Source organism: Arachis ipaensis, chromosome B7 (assembly GCF_059453495.1).
Source record: "Arachis ipaensis isolate K30076 ecotype BB chromosome B7, ASM5945349v1, whole genome shotgun sequence".
NCBI classification, from domain to species: domain Eukaryota; kingdom Viridiplantae; phylum Streptophyta; class Magnoliopsida; order Fabales; family Fabaceae; genus Arachis; species Arachis ipaensis.
Window position 1 is genome coordinate 139492677 of NC_142442.1, and position 20977 is coordinate 139513653.

Sequence of the window (20977 nt, forward strand, 5' to 3'; positions counted from 1 at the left end):
TATAAAATTCCAATCCACAAATAGGATTATGGTTGAATTCAAACTCTACTCTATCCATTATAAAGGTTAAACACCAACGCCAATGAGTTATAACTCAAATGATATAATCTTCCTATACTTAACTCAATTAAGAAGTTGCGGGTTCGATTCTTCTATCTTTAGTTAAAAAAAAAAAAAGTTAAACACCAACACACCAAGTTCCGGGAGAGAAAAAAAAAAAACATAAAAAACTAGAAAAGACACGTTCTCGTTGTTTTTGGAAGGTAATAATGTTAGAAAAAGAACACAACCGAAACACAAAAGCACACTGACGGATCATCAAAATCAAACTATAGCCAAAATGACCAAAATGACCCTTGTTGGTTTTCTTTTTCCCTCAGATTTTTTTTGTTCTTTGCTTGTTCCCTCCATAACCATAACCATAGCCATGACGATGACGACTTCCGTTTTTGAAGGCTGACGTGTACAACTCCTTCACATTAGGAAGACCCGCTCCTTCCTTTCTTTGTTTATAGAGAGAGAGAGAAACACAATCACAATTCACAAACCACAAAGACAAAGACAAAGACAAAGTCACAATCACAAACACACTCCAATTCTCTTCTTTCGTTTTTGTGTTTTTCACCCACTTTCACGCTTCCTCTTTATCCATTTTGTCTCTCCTTCTCTTGAAACTTTTGTTCTTTTTTCAATTTTTGAGGTATATGTTATAATGCCTCATTCAAAATTAAAAAGGTGATAGTGCTTTATGAGAACCTGCATTGCCGTTTTTTATTCAATTGAATGTGGTGAGCTTCGTTGGATAATTTTCTGGGATATGCTTCTGTGATTTTTTGAAGGATCACAGATATGACCAACAAAAGTGCCGAATTGTCTCAGGTGGAAAATGTTTCATCTATCTCTTTTTGTTGTTTGTTTGTTTTAGTATCTCTTAATAATGAATATACACAAATGAGATCAATGTTAATAAAATAGATGATTCTTGTTTAACTGAATTGATAGCTGCAAATTGCAAAGGTGGTGTGTTTATGTTTTCAAATTGAGACTGCTTGACTGTGCTACTGGGTTGAATCCACCTAAACTTTCTGCATTAACAGAAAAAGAGGGAAAGAGAGGGAGAATGATTATGTTTTGTTCTGTTTTTGTAGGGAACTACCGGGGCCGGGGCCACTATTCCCCTCCCTTCTACACCCCGGCCTCGGCCACCTGAGCATCAATTTCCACCGCGAGATAGCCAGCGAGAGGTGCAGCAAAATCGCGCCGGAAACACGAATACGGTAACTGTTGTCCTTTGAAAATGATGGATTTTCTGTGTGACTTTGGATCAAAGGGACTAATGTGATATCCACCTTATGGAATCATAGCCCTGGCATTGCTACATTGATTCACATTTTTCCCATGTTAGGCTTTTGCATGATCTTATGTGTAACTTGTTGGCAATTATTCTCTAGATTCTCTTTTATGTCACAGCTTAAGCATATATCCTAACTAAGATTGCCTAGACGGTGAAATGAATGCTAATTTGAAAAGGGAAAAAGTTCATCACTATTAAATTAGATAGATTGAAGGCAAATATAGTTTTTCATATCTTCATTAATTTGTTTTTACTGCTGAAATTACTCTGTGTCTTTCTTTTACCTCAGTTCATATATTCTTGTGATTTTGTATCTTGCAGATTTTCAAGAGTGGGCCACTTTTCATATCTTCTAAAGGTTTGTTCACTCAACTAGTTCACGTATTTTCTCCCCAAGAAACCATGCATTTATGTGATTTTAAATGCATCGAATAAGAGCGCATCGACAGTCTTTTACCAACAGTACTAGCAAGATGTAAATGTTTAAAACCCAAGAGAAATATCATATCTTAGAACACAGTTTTTAGAAGTTTATCACACTCCCCAAAATAATGTCATTCCTACTAATTAATCATTTGTTAAACTGAATCATAAGCTCTTGGATGTTTGGCCTTGTATAAGTTGAGGGAAAAAACAGAAAAGTGCATTCATTTGGTCCAACTTAATTAATGGTTACTTTGGTGTCCAACTGTTTGAATTGAATGTTCAGCACACAGTTCACCAATTTCATGCACTCTTCACATTTTCTTGACATAAAGGTTGAATATATACGGGAAGGATAAGAGATGTGACCTCAAAGCATTCTCGACTTAATGGCTTTGCTAATGAATTTGTTGGGCCTGAAAACTGTACTGAGTTAGTTGATGCATTATATACCTTTGTTTTATATATATAACTATCATAATAATGGGGAGATCTATGTAGTAAATGCAAAATGCAGGGAAAGAGAGAGTACTTTACCCGGGGAAAAAATATCCAGGAATTGAACAATATTTTGTAATAATCTTTGAAGTATAGTCCAAAGAGATATCTGATCTGAACCAGTGTTAGATATGTAGGACTCAGGAAATAAATGTGTTGAGTGTCAGTATTGAAATAATTTATATTTTCCATTTCTTCTTTTAATCCTTTCAATATTCAACCACTCAGCGAATATTTACTAAACAACATCCAATGCGAACCAAAATTTCTACGTCTGATATATATTGATGTGTAGGAATTGGATGGACATCTTGGAAGAAAAGGTGGTTTATTTTGACACAAAATTCACTTGTTTTCTTCAGAAGTGATCCGGTAAGTAATTCTGTTTTGGCATTTGAATTTGTTCAACTAGGTTTCCTTGTAATGTGTAAGCATTTATCATGTGTTTTGGCATCACATGAGATGCTCAACTAATTGAATAAATCAAATTGGTAATTAGCCATGTAGTGTGTTAGCTTAGGGAACATAAATTAGATTTTGAATTTCATTTAAATTTTATGTCACTAGTTTTCTTAATAAGTAAAAATATATCCATGGAAGAAGTCTTGGGTTTAGCTTTTGAAGTTTTAGGTTCTTTTGTCAAATGAAGTTGAGCAGAAAGTGGACATCATTTCCTCCTTTTGGGGGATTTTCTAATTTTTTATTTCTTTCCAGAGTGCTGTCCCTCAGAAAGGAAGTGAAGTAAATTTGACTCTCGGTGGCATCGACCTAAACAATTCAGGCAGGTTGGCTTGATTTCTACAACTCCATATGATTACCATTCTGTTTATGTTCATAATATCATAAAAGGAGCACGAAGTTTCATGACCTCCTTAACCACATTGTCAAATTTTGTAGTGTCATTGTCAAAGCGGACAAGAAACTTTTGACAGTTCAATTTCCCGATGCTCATGATGGACGAGCATTCACACTTAAGGTAAATACTTTCAAGACACTTTGATCTTTTATATGCATGACGCATATAGTCATTGAGTTCATCTCATTGAGATAAAAATAGGCAAAGAGTGGAGAACGCGAAATCTTTATCCACATGTAACTTATCAATCATTTGCTGACAATGTAGGCCGAAACTACAGAAGATTTATATGAGTGGAAGACCGCACTTGAGAATGCTCTAGCACAAGCACCCAGTGCTAACAATATGATGGAGCAAAATGGTATCTTCAGGAACAATTAGATTAATTCAATTGATATTTCTATGGACCAACACATGTTCTGGTTTTTAACTTTTTAAAATAACTACAATACTCACTAGAACCCACAGGAGGGTAGTGAGAAAGTTCAGAAACAATAATCAGTCCTAAAAACAACTTAGACAAGCCATAATACATGACAGACTAGCATGTATGCTCTTGTTATATTTTGCTTTACATGTGTCATTTGACCGCAGTTCAAACTTCAAACGTTGTGATGTGTACACTACAAATGTGGTATACACTGCTTCAGATAGTTATAGTTAAGTTTTAGTACAAGTTTGATCAGTGATGTGGATATTACATATCCATTTATTTTATGGTACTTGACAATGCTCATTGCTTTAAGTTTGTAGGATAATTGTTCCTTCTGTTTTATCTGGGTTGTTTATGCAGATATTACACATTTATTTAACATTTGCATTGTACCTTGGCTTTAAATTTTTTTGTGATGACATTTCTGCTTTATGCTGTAAAAATCCATAATTGGCTTGCTTTTCATTTGCAATGATTTGTCTGTGCTTCTGTTATAGTGAAGGATAAGGAACCAGTTAAATCCATTGTCATTGGCCGACCGATTTTACTTGCTCTGGAGGATGTCGATGGAACTCCAACATTTTTGGAGAAAGCCCTGAGATTCATAGAAGAATATGGTAGGTTTTTAATTTTCAGGATTTTGGCAGGAAAAAAATTTATGTAACACTTTGACCAAACTTTGTTAAGAAAATATAAATGTGTGTGTATTGTGAATGTGACTACTTTTTAATGAGTTAGAGAATTTTTTAAATGCGTGATTGATGCATTATACCAGACATTTTATTACTAGTGCATCACTGATGGATGTCTTTTAACCTAGATTTTGGTTCTTTATTTTGCTGAAAAGTTTACCTTATCCAGCTTATTTAATCTTTGTTGATTGATATATTTTAACCTAGACTTTCACCCTTTATTTTCTATAAAAGTAAGTCTTTAAATATATATGAGAATTAAAAAAAAATGTTGATTGATAGGAAATTAGTTCTTATTAGTCCAGTAGTGTTTACATGAATCTAATGAATGCTATAAAACAGGAGCCAATGTAGAAGGGATCTTGCGACAAGCAGCTGATGTTGAAGACGTTGAACGACGTGTTCGGGAATATGAACAAGGTTTGTGCTTCCATTTTGATTACAAATATCCGGAAGATTGTTCTCACATATTCTGCCATTAAATATTTACACTATAATTCTGGATTTTCCTTTAAATTGCTTTGAGAAATATGTGGATTGTTGTCCATCAAAGAGTTTTTTTTTTTTATCACTTATCAATTAGTTCATCAAAATATTGGATTTAATGGAATATTGTTAAATCCTTACATGAGCGTAACCAACGCAAGTTGGCACAGATGGATGAGGGTCTGTGTCCCTTAACCATCTCTCCCGAGTTCGATCCTCACTGGAAGATGGGAATGGAGCTTGCTTGCTTGGGAGGGTCGCCCACTTTGTGTGCCTCTGCAGTACCCGAGGGATTAGTCATTGGGCTCCCGGCCTGATGGATACCCTGGTACAAACCAAAAGAGAGTTTTTTTTTATCACTTATCAATTAGTTCATCAAAATATTGGATTTAATGGAATATTGTTAAATCCTTACATGAGCGTTTGACATGCAAAGGCTGTTGACTCTTCTGTTTTTTTTTTTTTTTCTCATTCAAAATTTCTCATAATGTCTTATTGTTCTTGCAGGAAAAACTGAGTTTACTGCAAATGAGGATGCACATGTTATTGGTGATTGTGTCAAGGTATATATTGAAGCACTAATACCTTTTATGTGGATCATTCATCATTATAATTCTTTATTATGTAAATTTTTTCCAGCATGTGCTTCGGGAATTGCCATCATCTCCAGTTCCTGCATCTTGTTGCAAGGCACTGTTAGAAGCTGTTCGTAAGTGTCCATTGTAGTTTTTTGCATCTTAAATGTCATTTATATGGATCTAGCTATTGAAGTTCAATTTTCTGTCATTGTTCGAAATTGACACAATCGATAGGCACTGATCGTAGCAGAAGGGTTTCTGCTATGCGCATAGCCATAAATGACACATTCCCTGAACCAAATCGCCGCTTATTGCAAAGGTATTTGATTGATTGATTGCTTTCTTATTCTCATTTCTCTCCTTTCTGGTTATCTTCTTATCAGCCAAATATATGGGTTACAAATAGTCTTATTCTTTTCAGTTAATTAATTTATTGAAATAATAATTTAGTTGTAACAGTTAACTGAGCCAAAGGTGTTTTGTCTTTTAAATGCTTGTTAACTAACTTTTGAAAAAGGAGTGTTAAGACCTGACAAAGGATTTTAAAACATAAAACCAGCTAGCATTAAAAATGTTCATGCGGGCACACACGTCCTTGCTCGGTTGGCATCTTGGCTCTTGGTGAAAGGAAATTGACATTTTATTTTGTTTATAATTTGATGGTGTAAATTATTGTGTTCAATTCTGTGCAGAATACTCATGATGATGCAAATTGTTGCTTCCCGCAAATCTGTGAATCGAATGAGCTCCTCAGCTGTGGCAGCTTGCATGGCACCCTTGCTTCTTCGCCCCCTTCTAGCTGGAGAATGTGAGATTGAAAATGATTTTGATGTAGGTGGTGATGGTTCTATGCAATTATTACAAGCAGCTGCTGCAGCCAACCATGCTCAAGCAATTGTTATAACTCTATTAGAAGAATATAATAACATATTTGGGGTAATTATGTTGGTCACTGCCTTTTACATCTTCTATATATGAAATATGAAACCATGTCACATTCTTTTTTCTATACTATTTCATCATTTACAAATTGTAGATCTTATATTTGTTTATAAATCATACACATATTGTGCACAATTTTCTATTTCTAAAAGAATAGAGGGTAAGTTACTTCCATATTCTCTCAACTTTTCTTGTTAAATAGTTCTCCAAAACATATAAGCTATTAGGTAGAGAGGCCCATGAATGACTTTACACCTTAAAAGTTAAAACAACTCTCATGCAAGAGTCTCTCTTTTGGGTTTGATTGCTTGTAAGTTCCCTTGCATTAAAATTCAACCATTCCTTGGAAAAATTAGGGAAACAAAGATCAAACTCCAAATCTCGTGACTATAGAAGCTGTAATACCATATTATGAACCATCTCTAGGCTTTTGAGTGGAGATGCATGAATGATGTTATACCTATTGTAATATGACATGGTTGTTATTGATGTTATGTGTTATTGTCTCTTCAAGTTCCTAAGTGGTTATTGTTATAGGCTGATGGTTGTGGTTCTCCTGGCCCTGATATATACTCTGACTCGGATGATTTGGAATCTGAGAGTGAAGAGGCTACTGATGAAGACTTGTCCTATGATGAAGAATATGACGATGAAGAAGATGAATCAGTTCAGGAGTCTGATGAAGATGCAGATGAAGTTGGTAGTGGATCCGACGGTGAGAATGGAGAGTCTGAGACCGATTATATATCTGAGAAGGTTTAAAGCTAATTTATTCATTTCATGATATTTATGTAACCTTAATACACAGGTTTTTCATTAAAGAGTATCCATTTCATTGCCTCTATCTGAAATTAATTTAGGAAAGACTCATATCGTCAAGTTTTCAGATATAAATGCACTGAAAGAAAGATAAAGAAGTAATCTGAGATTAACAGATGTTGCTGCAGCTCGGAAGAAAGAGAGAGAGTGAAAAACCATCTTATTCTAATCTTTTTGATCTGCAGGATCCTGAACAATCTAATTCAAAAGCTCATGGTCTAGAAAATAAAGCAAAAAAGCATGGGGATACCAAAGGCAGCGAAAGTATCACAAGTCAAACTAATACTGCTGAAGCAGTTGGACAAGCTTCTGCTAACCCGAAAAAAGCGCATGATTCACCTTCTCCGACCCCATCTTACAAAAAATCTGCAACTATATCCAATAGTCCAGATTCTCGGCGCAACTGTTTGGGTCGTACCTCTGTAAGTTAATTGTTTTAAAATTCATGATGTGATTTCTTTTTTGTGTTTCCACTTATGTCATTGTTGCTTGGCCTAATTTTATTGAAGCATTTATTTGTATTCTGACCAGGCAAGGAAGAACCTTTCCATGGAATCCATTGATTTCACTGTTGATGATGAGTAAGTATATATGAAATATGTCTAATTCTCTTACTTGAGTCCCTGTGGTGTTTTTGTATTTTCGACTTTATCTTGTTTGTTTCCATTTATGACATGTTTCTTGATAAGTTTATTATGTGCCTGGGGAATTCGGACTAAGTTTTTGTGATTGATCAAAGATCAAAGCATGATACATTCTATAGTTAGCTTAAAATAAGGGTGTAGGATCTAATCGAAGAATTCAACTCCTAATGTGTTGAATTAGACCTTAATGTGATTTGATGCGCAATGAGCATGGTGGTTGTTAGTTTCTTCACTTATCTGTGTTCACTAATGTTTCTGATCAGTGAGGAAGTCGAAAAGCTTGAATATACAAAGAAAGACTTACAAAACCAAATTGCAGAGGAGGTATTTACTTGAGAAAACCGAGTGGTTGTGTTTCTAAATTCTTTGAAGTCAACTGATCTTTATTCCCTTTGTCTTGTAGACCAAGGCAAATGAAAATCTGCAATCTCATATTGACAACAGAAAGAAATCCTTGCTAGAGCGTCGTATGGGTCTCGAGCAAGAAGTACTTTCCCACAACCCTTGTTTCGCATGCATTCACATAAAATTAAGATTCTGCTTTTTCTAAAAAAAATTTCACAGGTGATTAGACTACAGGAACAACTGGTCAAGGTGAAGAATGCTCGGGCAAATAATGAGGTAGGACTCAAGTTTAAATACAGGATGGTTATCTGGTTTATCCAGTATAGATGAAAAACTTATTCAAAATCAGACACAAGAGTGTGTTTGAATCATCATTCAACTAATTTGTAATCTGAAAGTTTTCTACAGATCAGGACAGAGCTCGGGGAATTAACTCTCATAGAAATGGATCTGGCTAACTTTGAGAACAAGGTTATTGAACTTGGGATGCGGCTTAATGTACAACTCGAGCGCAAAGCTCGATCTACTTTGACTCAACCGACATCAAACCATGAAAGAAAATCGTATGTTTATCATTTCCCATGATCTTGTTCATGCTTCTGTTTCTTTCTTTTTGGAAGTTATATTTATATTTATAATTAGTTTACTTTTTTTTGCCTGGAATTTTTTACAGGAAGAGTAAGGTAGAGACTGAAGTTGTGCAGACATCACAATTTGAAAGGTCAACGAGCAAGGTAAATCCACAATGTAGATTAAGTATTTATTCCAGTCTCTACCACAGGCACATTATAACCCCATAATTAGATGAAAATTACAACTAAAAATTAGGATCAAATTTACTGAAAGAATTTGAAATTCATAATTTCTTGAACCATGGGTATTTGCATTGGTAAAACAGGACACTCACCTCAGTAAAGCAGAGACTGTCAATGAGAGGAAGTCAGAGAGCAAACATCCACCTTCTGGTTTAAAGAAATCTGGTTCAAAGGGAGAGGTAATGCAGATCATAAATATCAAAACTTTCTAGCTCCTCTTTTCTATAATTAATTCTGGCTATCTACTTTGTTACAATATATAACTATATCCTGAGCCAGAAACAAATGTAGAAGATATAAATTACTTCATGCAAGGTTTGACTTATTTATTCAAATGATTTCACTATTACACTGACAAAGCTGATGTCCGGACTTAACCTTTTTGAAGGTTCGCCGAAGTCAAGAACTACCGCGCAACCCCGATAGAGGAAAAGGATCCGAGCTAAACCAAACACATCCATCCCCTGTGCCAAACCAAGAGAAGCCTAGAGGGTTGGACAGTTCCCAGTCACTACAGATCCCGGAAAGAAGCAGCAGCAAAGGTAAATCACATCAAAGTTCTGAGAAATTAAGAAAATCAGATAGTCAGCCAAGCCGGAGTCCAACTCCGAAACACCTGGAAAGAGGAATATCAGAAAGCCATCTCCATAATCAGTCTTATAATGTGGATAAGGGTCGATGATTATGAGACCAGCCAGTTGTTTTGTTATGCAATAAATTCCAGATATGTGTCTTAAGCAATCAGTAAGCACTTCCCCCCTTCTCCATGTGTGACATTGCTATGTCTTCAACAAGGTTTTGTGTAGTTTTGCTAAGTTTTACTTATTTGGTAGGATTGGCGCAATAGTCCATGTTCATAGGAGAGAAGCAGAGTCCATTATAACTGAAAATGAAGGATGTGCAAGGCATAGTTCAACAGTCCCCCATTGACATATATATATAAGCCAAGAAATGTTAGAAACTTAACATGCTGATTTCTACTGGTGAACAGCATGATGATAATTTTGCAATTGCATAATCTTATTTTTGTAACTGTAACTATGATAGATTTGTTTGGCATAAAGCTGGCAAAGCATTGAGCAAATAGATACAACATGGTTCAAGCTCATTTGATATGAGATAATATAGTGGACAATTTATTGTGTTTCTAAATCCGGATGGAATAATTTAATGCCCCGTCAAAATTAATCAAAATAGAAAAAGAAATGTCCATGATGCCATGTAAGTTGGTAGCTTTCTATTTTTTTTTTTTTCCTTTTCTTGTACACAGCTTTCTTTTTTTTTTTTTTTTTGTCGATGGATTGGACAACCCCAATCCTAGGTACACAACACACCCACACGCTCCTCACATATTTTTATCACATTTTTCCTCCATTACATTCTTTAGGGTTTGAACCCTAGACCTTAAGGTGGGGAGAGAGGAGAAATGCCATTAGAGCCAAGGCTCATTGGCCTTGTACACAGCTTTCTAAATTCTAATGCTGGAATGTAGAGAGCGAACTTTTGGTTTTTTTTTTTTTAATATTGGGCATTGAATGGTGTTTTTTACCAAAATGAACCCATTGCAGTGATGAGTGATTGACGCAGTTGTGGAAAGCGCCATCAGAGAAGAGAAAAACATAATTATTTCTTTTGTTCTTTTTCCATGAATCTGTTATCTTGGAATATTAGAGGCTGTGTGAACAAGGCGTCCATACGCACCTTAAAAGAACTCTGCAAACAGTATCGACCTGATATGGTAATTTTGTTGGAGACAAAATGTAGTGGCGACACGGCAGATAAGGTGATTAGAGAAATGAGTTTTAATTATTGTATTAGGGAGGAGGCTGAGGGGTTTGCGGGAGGCATTTGGGTTTTGTGGAATAATCCTAACCTGAATGTACAAGTGTTGAGAAACCATAGCAGTTCCTTTATTTACAAATTGCTGATTTTAAAAGAAGATTTTGGTGCCTAACAGTAGTGTATGCTAGCCCACATGCTCACTTGAGATATAAACTTTGAGAAGAAATGAAGAAAATTGCAACTGATATGAAATTGCCATGGCTTTTGATCGGAGACTTCAATGATATTAGTAAGGCAGATGAGAAAAAAGGAAGTGCTACTCTAGACATGCATGCTGTGAACCGTTTTAAGAGATGGATAGAGGAATGTGGTTTAATTGACATGGGATATATTGGCTCAAAGTTTACATGGGTTGGGGGAGTTAGAGGAGGGTTGGACAGAGTCTATAAGAGACTGGATATGGCTCTTTCAAACTCTGATGGGAGAATTGCATTTCCAAATGCTAACATAAACATACTTCTAAGAGTTAACTCAGACCACCATCCTCTCCTAGTTTCGCTAGAACCGGAAAGAGTGGATAAAGTTGAAAAATCCTTCAGATATGAGGCCATGTGGAAGACACACAGTGATTTTACAAGAGCTGTAAAGGAGTTATGGAATAAGGAGATTGATGTTCCCAGAGCACTAAGCATCATGACAGAGGGTTTGAGAAAGTGGAATATGAAAGTTTTTGGCCATATTTTTAAGAAGAAAAGAAGGCTCTTAAATAAGTTGAATGGTATTCAGAAGTCACCTACTTATGGAAGGAACCATATTTAGTGGAACTTGAAAAGAATCTACAGGAGGAGCTTAGTGTGATTCTTGATCAAGAGGAAGTTTTTTGGCTTCAAAAGTCACGACAACAATGGATTGTAGAGGGTGATAGGAATACGAAGTACTATCACACCAAAACAATCATTAGAAGAAGACGGAACCGCATCTTAAAATTAAGAAAGGAGGATGGTTCATGGTGCGAGAATGTTAAAGAGTTAAAGCTCATAGCACTCAATTTTTTCAAAAAGCTTTATCAAAATGAGATGATAAGAAGACCAATCCTTGTTACTGAAAATACCTTTCCAAGATTAGAAGAGGAACAATATGAAGACTTGTTTCGGCTACCTTCCCCAGAGGATGTTAAAAATGGCATGTTCAACACAGAATCTTTAAAAGCTAATTGGAAGGTACCCAGCCCTCTTTTTCAAAGATAATTGGAAGACTTTGGGTGAATCGGTTACAAAATATGTAGCAGATATTTGGAGAAGCCCAAGAGAGATAGAGCACATCAACAATACCCTTTTGGCTCTGATCCCTAAGGTAAACTAGCCGGAGTTCATCACACAATTCAGACCAATCTCATTATGTAATGTTATATACAAATGCATCACAAAATTTCTAGTTGAGAAGTTAAAGCCAACTCTTCAAGATCGTATATCTCCCTGCCAATCAAGCTTCGTACCGAGTAGAAATATACATGATAATATTATCATAGCCCAAGAGATGACCCATGATATGAAGAGGATGAAAGGAAAAAAGAAATTCATGGTTCTCAAGATAGATTTTGAGAAGGTGTATGACAGACTAAATTGGAACTTCTTGGAAGTCACTTTGAGGGAGTTTGGCATAAAAAAGCAGGAGCTGGAGATTATTATGGCCTGTGTAAAGTCGGTGAAATACAAGGTACTCTGGAATGGGTGTAAAACAGAGATTTTCTAACCAAATCGGGGACTTAGATAAGGAGACCCCATATCTCCATACTTGTTTGTCATAGCCATGGAGAAATTATCTCATGCCATAAAGGATGATATTGGGAAGGGACTATGGAAGTCGATGAGGGTAGGAAGAGATGGACCTCAAATTTCACATCTACAATTTGCAGATGATCTCTTACTTTTTGCAGAGGCATTTCTATCCCAAATAAAGCAAATCAAGAGAACTCTCAAAGGATTTGAAGAGGCATCAGGAATGAAAATAAATGTGACAAAGTCATCTATTCTTTTTTCAAAAAATATGGAACATAATATTAGAGAAAGTATAAAGGGAGCATGCAATTTTCAAGAAGTCTCTTGTTTGGGGAGATATTTAGGAGCCTTGTTAACTAATGGTCGAAAAAGTAAAGAAAAATACAAAAATATCCTAAACAGAGTTAAAAGGAAAATTCAAGAAAGTCAATTGTCTATCAATGGCGGGACGCATCACTTTGGCTAAATCAGTTGCGAGTCCGTGTTTAAATTTTGACATGCCTTTTTTCCTCATACCAAAAGGGAGAGGAGCCGAAGTTGAGAAGCTTCAACAAAAATTCATCTGGGGAGAAGATCAGAATAACAAGAAAATTCATGCAGTCAGTTGGGGACAAATTTGCAAGCCAAAGGAGCTGGGAGATTTAGGATTCTGAAGGATTCATGTGATGAATCAAGCATTTCTAATGAAGACACTATGGAGATTGTTCACAGAAAAAGAGGCGCTTTGGGTCAGAATGATGTATAGCAAGTATGGGAAGGGAAGAAACCTTCTACAAGGTATGGAGACCTATAAAACTAATTCCCCTTTGTGGAAAAATCTGGCTGCTCAATGGAGTAAACTGATAAAACATACAGATTTTACGGTGGGTGACGAAAAGACTATAAACTTTTGGACTGACCCCTGGGTTAGAAATGAAGGGCAACTTTGTTTGAAAGTGACAAAACCTCTAGAAGAAGAGCTTCTCAGTCTCAAGGTGAGAGACTTTAGACTGGAAACTGGAGAGTGGAACCTACATTTTCTTGCTCGCTATCTCCCACACGAAGCTATCCAAAAGATAAGAGCAACTCCTCCTCCAAGTGATGAAGGAGGTGAGGACAGAATCCTTTGGAATCTTTTGAAGGATGGGGAGTTTACCATAGCAAGCGCTTACAAGTGCTTAAGTGATAATAATAATGAAGTTGAAGATAGAATTTGGAAAATCCTATGGAGCTAGCAAGGACCACAAAAGATAAAATGTTTCGGATGGCTGATGATTCACAAAAGACTCTTAACAGCGGAGAGAAGAGCAAGGTTGTTCAGTAGTAATCCAGACTGTCACATCTGCCAAGGCCAACAAGAAATAATTCTACATGTACTAAGGGACTGTCCCCCAGCTGCTAAGGTTTGGCATCAATTAATTTATCCGCAGCACTTTAACATGTTCTTTAGAGCTCCCTTTAATCTCTGGGTGAGGTAGAACTTGATAACAGAAATTGGTAGAATTAATCAGAAAAAATAAAAGACATACTTCCTAGTAACTTGTTGGTGATTGTGGCATTAGCGTAATAAAGAAATATTTACCCAATCTACAACAAGACCAGCAGAAGCTAAAAGCTCCATCATGGCTTACGTCCAAAACATAAAAGAAGCTTTTAAAAAAGAGCCTCTTATCAATTATCCCAAGCGAAAAAGAGAGATACAAGTATCGTGGAAGATGCCCCCTGTTGGATGGATTAAAATTAACTCAGATGGAACCTCCTTGGGCAACCCTGGAAAAGCGGGATGCGGTGGCATAATTAGGAATGAACACAGTAAATGGTTGGCTGGATATATGGTGAATGTAGGAAATTGTACAGCTTTTCAAGAAGAATTATGGGGACTGCTACATGGATTGATAACAACTTGGAAGGTTGGACTAAGAAGAATTGTGTTTGGAATTGATGCTAGAACGGTGTACAACCTGATGATCAAACCCAAGCGATGCATGAATCATCACGAGCCACTGGTTAGACAAATTCACCAAATGACGATAAGGGAATGGAAAATTGAATTCAGACATACATACAGGGAAGGAAACAGAGGAGCGGACTTCTTATCCCGTAAAAGTTTGATGGCAGCATCGGGATTTCATTTTGTTGAATTTTTCTGAGTGAAAAAATGTATCTTTTACAAAAAATTCTTATAAAAATGCGTACCGGCACTTAAGCTGGAAGTACCGGCTCTAGTCTGACCGGTACCATGTATTGAGAAAATAAGATTTTGAAAATTGAATTTATTGTTTTGAAAGGACAAAAATAATTTAGAATAAAAAATCGGACACTAATCTTAAAGATTTTGGCCCAAAGTGGGTAAAACGGACCTAAAACGCTAACGGGTTAGAAAGGGCCCAAGTTGGGCCCAAGCCTAACATATGTAAGTGTCAATTAATGAGCATTCAGCTCATTTTACCCTAGAAACAAAGAAAGGGGGCGCTGGTGAGAGAAGAGAGGAAGAAGAGAGTTGCTACTATTCATCTCTTCCTTCTTTTGGCCATATCTTGAGCTACGGAACTCCGATTGATGAGCCGTTTGCGACCACGCGAAGTTCTCGCCGAGTTCATCATTTCTAACAAAGTTTTGTTGTAAGAAACTCTTTCTCTAGCTCCAATTTTCTGTCCTAACCTAAAACTCCAGAATGGCTTTGGATTTTTGAGTTTCTTTGTGTTTTTGTTGGTTAGGGATAATCTAGTATTGAAATATTGTTGGATTTTGCCCTTATTCTTGTTGGGTAAGGTAAGTCTCTTCAAACTCTTGTGGTTTGATTATTTTGGTTAGCCATAGTGCTGATTTTTGGTATGTTATATGTGTATAGCTTGATAGTTTGTAAGTTTTGGAAGTGATGTTGGTGCTTGAGGCTTGTTGATCTTGTTGGAATCAAGCTTTGAGTATTTGTGCTTTTAGAGAATCGGCTAAGGTATGGTTTCGGTTTCCTTTATGTAATATGTAATGTTTCGTAAAATTTAGGCTGGTGGCCTCTAAAATAGGATTGAATTGTATGAGTTGAATGAAATGAACTTTTGATATGGAGTTGTTGTGGTGATATGAAGTTGGTATTGATGATAAGTTGTGATATTTGTTGATGTTGGTGATGATTATTGATTTTGGTTGATAATTAATGATGAATATTGATGTTGTTGGTAATGGATGGCAAGTGTTGATATTGTTGATAAATGATATGGATTATAAGTTTTGATAATGATAAATTGAAGCTTGGATTGATAAGTGTTGAAGGAGTTAATAAATTGGGATATTAAAGGTTGGATATTATATAGTTGAATAATGATGGAAATTTATAAGTTTTTGTGTGAATTAGGTTAAATTTAGAGTTGGTTGAGGTGAGTATTAAATGATTTAGATGATTGAATGATTGATATGGTTGAGGAATATTTGGCATGGATTCTTGAGTGATTTTGGTATTGTCGGGTTGTGAATAATTGGTTTTGAATTGAGAGTGTTGGTAAAATTGAGTTTTAAAGGTTTTTGGTAAAAACGGATTTTTGGCCAACTTTGGCGGATCATATCTTAAGCCTCAATTTTTGAAATTGATTGAATTTTGTATCAAATTAAAGATAATTCAAAGAGCTTTAAAATAGTATAGATTTTGTGGAAATCAGAATTTTGTAGAAAAAGATATGATCATTGAAAATTGGTGTCAAAAATCTGAATTCTGTGATATTAAAAAAATTGTAAGTTCTGGTTTGTGTACCCACGCACACACCTGTACCTACGCTTCGAGCAGAACGAGTGTCGTGACTCGTGCGTATGCACAACATCATGCGTACGCACAAGTTGGGAAGAGCCTTCTGTTGAGTGCGTCCGCACGTATTCATGCATACACACAAAATAGAAAATTTTACTTTGTGTGCGTACACACACCTCTATGCATATGCACAAGTTGAGAAAACTCTTTTGGGTGTGCGTACGTACAACCCTATGCATACGCACAATGCCCTATTTTTCATTTAAAACCTTGTTTTTAACCGTTTTACCTTCTCGACAAGCTTGTAAACTTCTGTAACGCTTACTTAGGATTTCTTAACTTATTTTTAGGCTTTGAAATATAGAGTGTACCCTAAGTGAGTTTAACTAAATATTTTCTGGTAAAAAGTTTAGAGCCGATGACTTAGGTTCTGGAAGGTTATGGACGAAATTAGTGTAAGTTAAGTTGTGAAGTATGTCTTTGAGGAGAATTTGAGAAAGGAGAATGATTATGATGAAATGGAAAGTTGATGATGGTTATGATTATATTGGAACTTGAAAATGAATGTTTATGGTTAATGGAATGAGTATGAACAAAAGTGTGCTATGATCAGTGGTCTCTAAGATGGACTATATGATTGTGACATGCATTGTTCTCCATCGTAGGGACTATGACGGTCTCCCACCTACGTTCGGATGTGAGGGCTGTGGCAGTCTCCCGCTTACGTGACATGCATTGTTTTGGTAAGTCGCTATGCGCCTCGGGTAAGGGCTGTGGCAGTCTCCCGCTTGTTGAGGTAGCAGTGCCGGCGTAGGGTCTGTGGCAGTCTACCGCCTATGTTGAGATGTGAGGATTGAAGCTGGGCTTCCCACTTACATTTCTCTCTGGTTGCAAGGTGGTAGGGCACTATCCCACGAAATCATGTGACATCCAAAAGAAGGTGGTAGGGCACTCTCCCTCAAAACGTTTTCCTCTTAATGGAGAAGGTGGTAGGGCACTCATCCCTCAGAATTATTCCTCCTGAGTATGTGCAACAGAGAGACTAATCTGGGAGTTGCCGACCGAATTTTGTGTTGGGTTTGGCACTATAATCGACATGTGATATCACAGCCAATAGGACAAGCATTCATCATATGCATCTCTTATGTGCTTGTTTGCTTTGATTACCTGCAGTTTGCCTAAATGTATAATATGCCTACTTGCTTCTTGAATTACTTATTATACATGAATATTATCTGTGTATTACTTGTTTGCATATACTTGTGATTGTCTGGTGCTGAGGAGGTTAGGTAGGTGGGGGCGATGGGATCGCGTCGAGGGTAGGTTGGCGAAGGCTGTGAGATACAGTGGTGTGATTGGTATTAGTTAGAAATCTCCTAAGTTTAGATAACTCTATTTATGGTTTACGGTTTAAGTTATTTATTTTCTTAAGCTTGAATATTTGTATTTGATGTGAAGTTCTAGGATTGTCTTTGGCGTCCCGAAATCTTATATCTTATATATTGGGCACTGTTACCATACTGAGAACCTTCGGTTCTCATACCATATGTTGTTGTTGCTTTTCAGATGAAAGTCGTAACCCACCTCGGTGAGTTGCGGGATGGTGACAGAGTGGAAGATCTTTTACTATCTCTTTGTATTTTCATTATTGGTTGTAGTACTTTCTCTCATCTTTTTACTTTAGACTTTATGGCCTTAGAGGCATATATATATATATTATGTTTTGTTCTGTCCGTGCATACGCGTTCAGTTGTCGTGTGTGAACGCTTCGCGTTTCGTATTTTCGTTTTATGCGATTTTGAGCTTTACTCCTTCATTGGGCTTCTAGTTATATAAATTCTTGGATATATATTATATATTATAAGCTTTAGAACTGTCATGACACTTTGTTATCCTTTGCTTTACGGCTAGGGTTAAGGTTTAGGGTAACGGGATGTTACAAAAAAAAAAAGAGAATAATAAGAACCGTAGGGCTTATTGGGAGTGCTTGGCACTCTATGAAAAGTTGAGGGATGAAGGTGTGATCGTACATCAATGGTGATGTTAGAAACTCAAAAACAAGCACAACAACAATGGATGGATATCTTGTTTATTGTAAATTTTTCATTAAGAGAATTGTCTTATTGCATGTGTGTGCAGGTATGTGTAACACCCTACCATACAAAGCCTTACGCTTAAGTCGTAGAGCAGAGGTGGGGAGGTATTACGACCTCTAAAAGTAAAATACGTACTTAAATATAGTTGAAAGAAATCATATCTAGGAGCCTTGAAGAATAAGCTAAACAAAAGCGAAAATAGAAAATCGTGTCACACTCGCAAGGTTAATCGTAAAACGGATAGGTAAGATCATAAGAAGGCTAAAAACATAATATACATATCAGAGTTCCAAAACACATATATCAAGCTCCAGGCTCGATCTGCGAAGTTAAGGCCGGCTAGAGTATATATATATATATATATATATATATATATATATATATATATATATATATATATATATATATATATATATATATAACCCAAAATAAAACTCAAACTACAGAATAAACATCTATTTCTCTAAGTCAACCTCTAGGAGGGACAAACATAAAATATATATAGAGAAGAATCTATATACATATATACATAGCATAAACACAAAATACAATATCCCAAAATAACCACACTTCGCTTGCACAGGAAACTCCAGACACTCAGTGAGGTGCCTCTCGATCTGCATCTGAAAAACAACAGGAATGAGAACTCGAGGTTCTCAGCATGGTAAAGGTGTCCGCTTAGTTAATATAAAAGGTCTCGAAAAAGTCAGAGGCATTCCTAGAACTCCGCACTCAGATTTTAGCTTAAAGATTCAACTAAACCAGAAATTAGGTAAGTTATCTAAGGTATTCAAGTTCTGAATCTAATTTTAACCTAACACTTCACTTTCTATCTGCTCCAATCATCCAAATCACCGGTGGAACACCCCCTCTCACACCTCCGCCAAGAGGGGTTTCTCAGAAAATATACACATACAATTCAAGTAAGAAAAACACAGATAGAGAAGCAATTATAGCAAGTAGAACAAGTAGCAGATAAGCAGAGTTAAACAGTTAAGCAAACCAAAACAATGCACAATCAAGCAAAACAAACAAATGCATATGATATATGCATGTTCTGTGGATGATGAGTCTCATCTGTCGGTTATATAGCCAACCCGACATGTCCTAGTAGTTAACCATTGGACAGTCCCTCGATGCGCGCATCCCCAAGCACAAAAATAATATCCATGGAGACAAACTCTAAGCTCAAATATAATATTCTATGGAGTCCAACTCCAAACTCAATAATATTATATTTAAAATCCATATATATATATATATATGCCCATGGGAGAACCCGGGGAGTTAAAGTGCCCGGTCACATCTTGCGACAGAGGGTCAACAAATAGTTTCAAATACACAAGCCACATAATAATTTTTTTTTCTTTTTAAAATAACACTTCAAATCAAAACTCCAATTCTTATAGAAATTTTGGTAGATCTCCTCTAAAATTTAAATTTCTGCCACCCTTCAAGGGTCCCAACCACCAAACCAAACTTCTCTCAGTCATTCAAAATGTTTCCAGTATCAAATTATTTCAAAATCAAATAAATACTAATATTAAATCTTTTCCCAAAACCAACCAACTCTAATAGCAAATCATTAACAACAACCAAACCACACATCTTATACCATATACACAATCCACCAATAATTTGTTCAATTCATTCCTATCTTAAGGTCTTCTAGCCTAAGTTTTCACGTGACATTAAACATTAACTACGAGAAACCAAAATCATACCTTGATCGATTCCTTCCTAAACTCGGAACACCTCAAAAACCTCTCATTTCACAAGCTCCAAGTTTCCAAACGTCAATTACTCAAGTCTAATTATCCGGATTTTGTTCCAAACTGTCCAATTGAACTCCGAATTAACCAGAACACAATCTATTTCACACAATATCACTATAATCATCATAGGGTTCACTAACTCAATGATTCACAAGGGTTCAACAGTTTCTTACCTTACCCACGGATTAATTGGACAAAACCCAGTGATTATCCGTTGCTAGAGTTCACATCATTCAATTCCTCAATACCCAAACTCTAAAATCACAAAATTGAGGAGAGGGAGAACTGGAAGAGAAATGCGATTTTCTTACCACTTTATTCGGATAAAACTAAAGAGAATTCTGAGACGAACACGTGGCCGCTGACGGCTCGTCAATCGGAACTCCGAATTAAAAGTTACGAACGATTGAATCTTTGGAGGTGAGAATTTGGGATTTAACATAAATCACCCTTCTTCTCCGTATCAGCAGAATGTAAAAAGAAGAATGCTTGTTTGGGGTGTTTCTTAGGTTGGGCTTGGGTTCAGTCTAATCGATTCGATTTATTGGCTTATTTTTAGGCTAAAATCTTTAAAATTAATGTCAAAATTCGTATTTTTAATATTTTTACTCTTCTAGATTATAAAAATTTAATTTTCTAATTTTTTTGAATAATAATTAATTTATTAACTAATTATTTATTAATTTTACAGAATTTACAATATGCATCAGATAAAAAAGCTAATATAAAAGACCATTTTTTTAATTTTTTTTTATTTTTATTACCAATCAATTATATATATATATATATATATATATAACAATAGTGTGTATACTATTAGTATTTTATTAGAGAAAAGCTTATTAATAATGATAATAAATGAAAATGATGTAACAATAATAAATCAAAAGAAAATAATTGAATTAGTATATATTAAAAACGGATAAAGCTCTTTTAAATTGAG

General features: G+C 35.8%; 2 protein-coding genes across 2 annotated transcripts; both read left to right on the forward strand.

The window, feature by feature from the left end:
• Positions 1 to 261: 261 nt before the first annotated feature.
• REN1 (Rho GTPase activation protein (RhoGAP) with PH domain-containing protein) lies at positions 262 to 9950 on the forward strand. Its single transcript, XM_088493512.1, has 24 exons — positions 262 to 879; positions 1149 to 1277; positions 1676 to 1712; positions 2571 to 2647; positions 2990 to 3060; positions 3173 to 3251; positions 3399 to 3492; positions 4062 to 4181; positions 4599 to 4676; positions 5250 to 5305; positions 5382 to 5451; positions 5555 to 5639; positions 6013 to 6256; positions 6800 to 7018; positions 7267 to 7503; positions 7613 to 7662; positions 7989 to 8049; positions 8129 to 8212; positions 8290 to 8346; positions 8479 to 8633; positions 8744 to 8804; positions 8969 to 9064; positions 9274 to 9629; positions 9719 to 9950. The coding sequence occupies exons 1-23, from the start codon at positions 850 to 852 to the stop codon at positions 9565 to 9567; spliced, it is 2484 nt and encodes an 827-aa protein (XP_088349638.1). The 5' UTR covers positions 262 to 849; the 3' UTR covers positions 9568 to 9629; positions 9719 to 9950.
• Positions 9951 to 10892: 942 nt separating this feature from the next.
• Positions 10893 to 11486, forward strand: LOC148554330 (uncharacterized). The gene has a single exon (XM_088495112.1). The coding sequence runs from the start codon at positions 10893 to 10895 to the stop codon at positions 11484 to 11486; it is 594 nt and encodes a 197-aa protein (XP_088351238.1).
• The last annotated feature ends 9491 nt before the right edge of the window (positions 11487 to 20977 follow it).

Bases quoted from the DNA above. Each gene is read 5' to 3' on its own strand.
- REN1 (XM_088493512.1), top strand. From the start codon at position 850: ATGACCAACAAAAGTGCCGAATTGTCTCAG. The intron at 4,677-5,249 runs GTTTGTGCTTCC...TTGTTCTTGCAG, and splicing joins TGTTCGGGAATATGAACAAG to GAAAAACTGAGTTTACTGCA. The intron at 5,640-6,012 runs GTATTTGATTGA...AATTCTGTGCAG, and splicing joins AATCGCCGCTTATTGCAAAG to AATACTCATGATGATGCAAA.
- LOC148554330 (XM_088495112.1), top strand. From the start codon at position 10,893: ATGAAGAAAATTGCAACTGATATGAAATTGCCATGGCTTTTGATCGGA.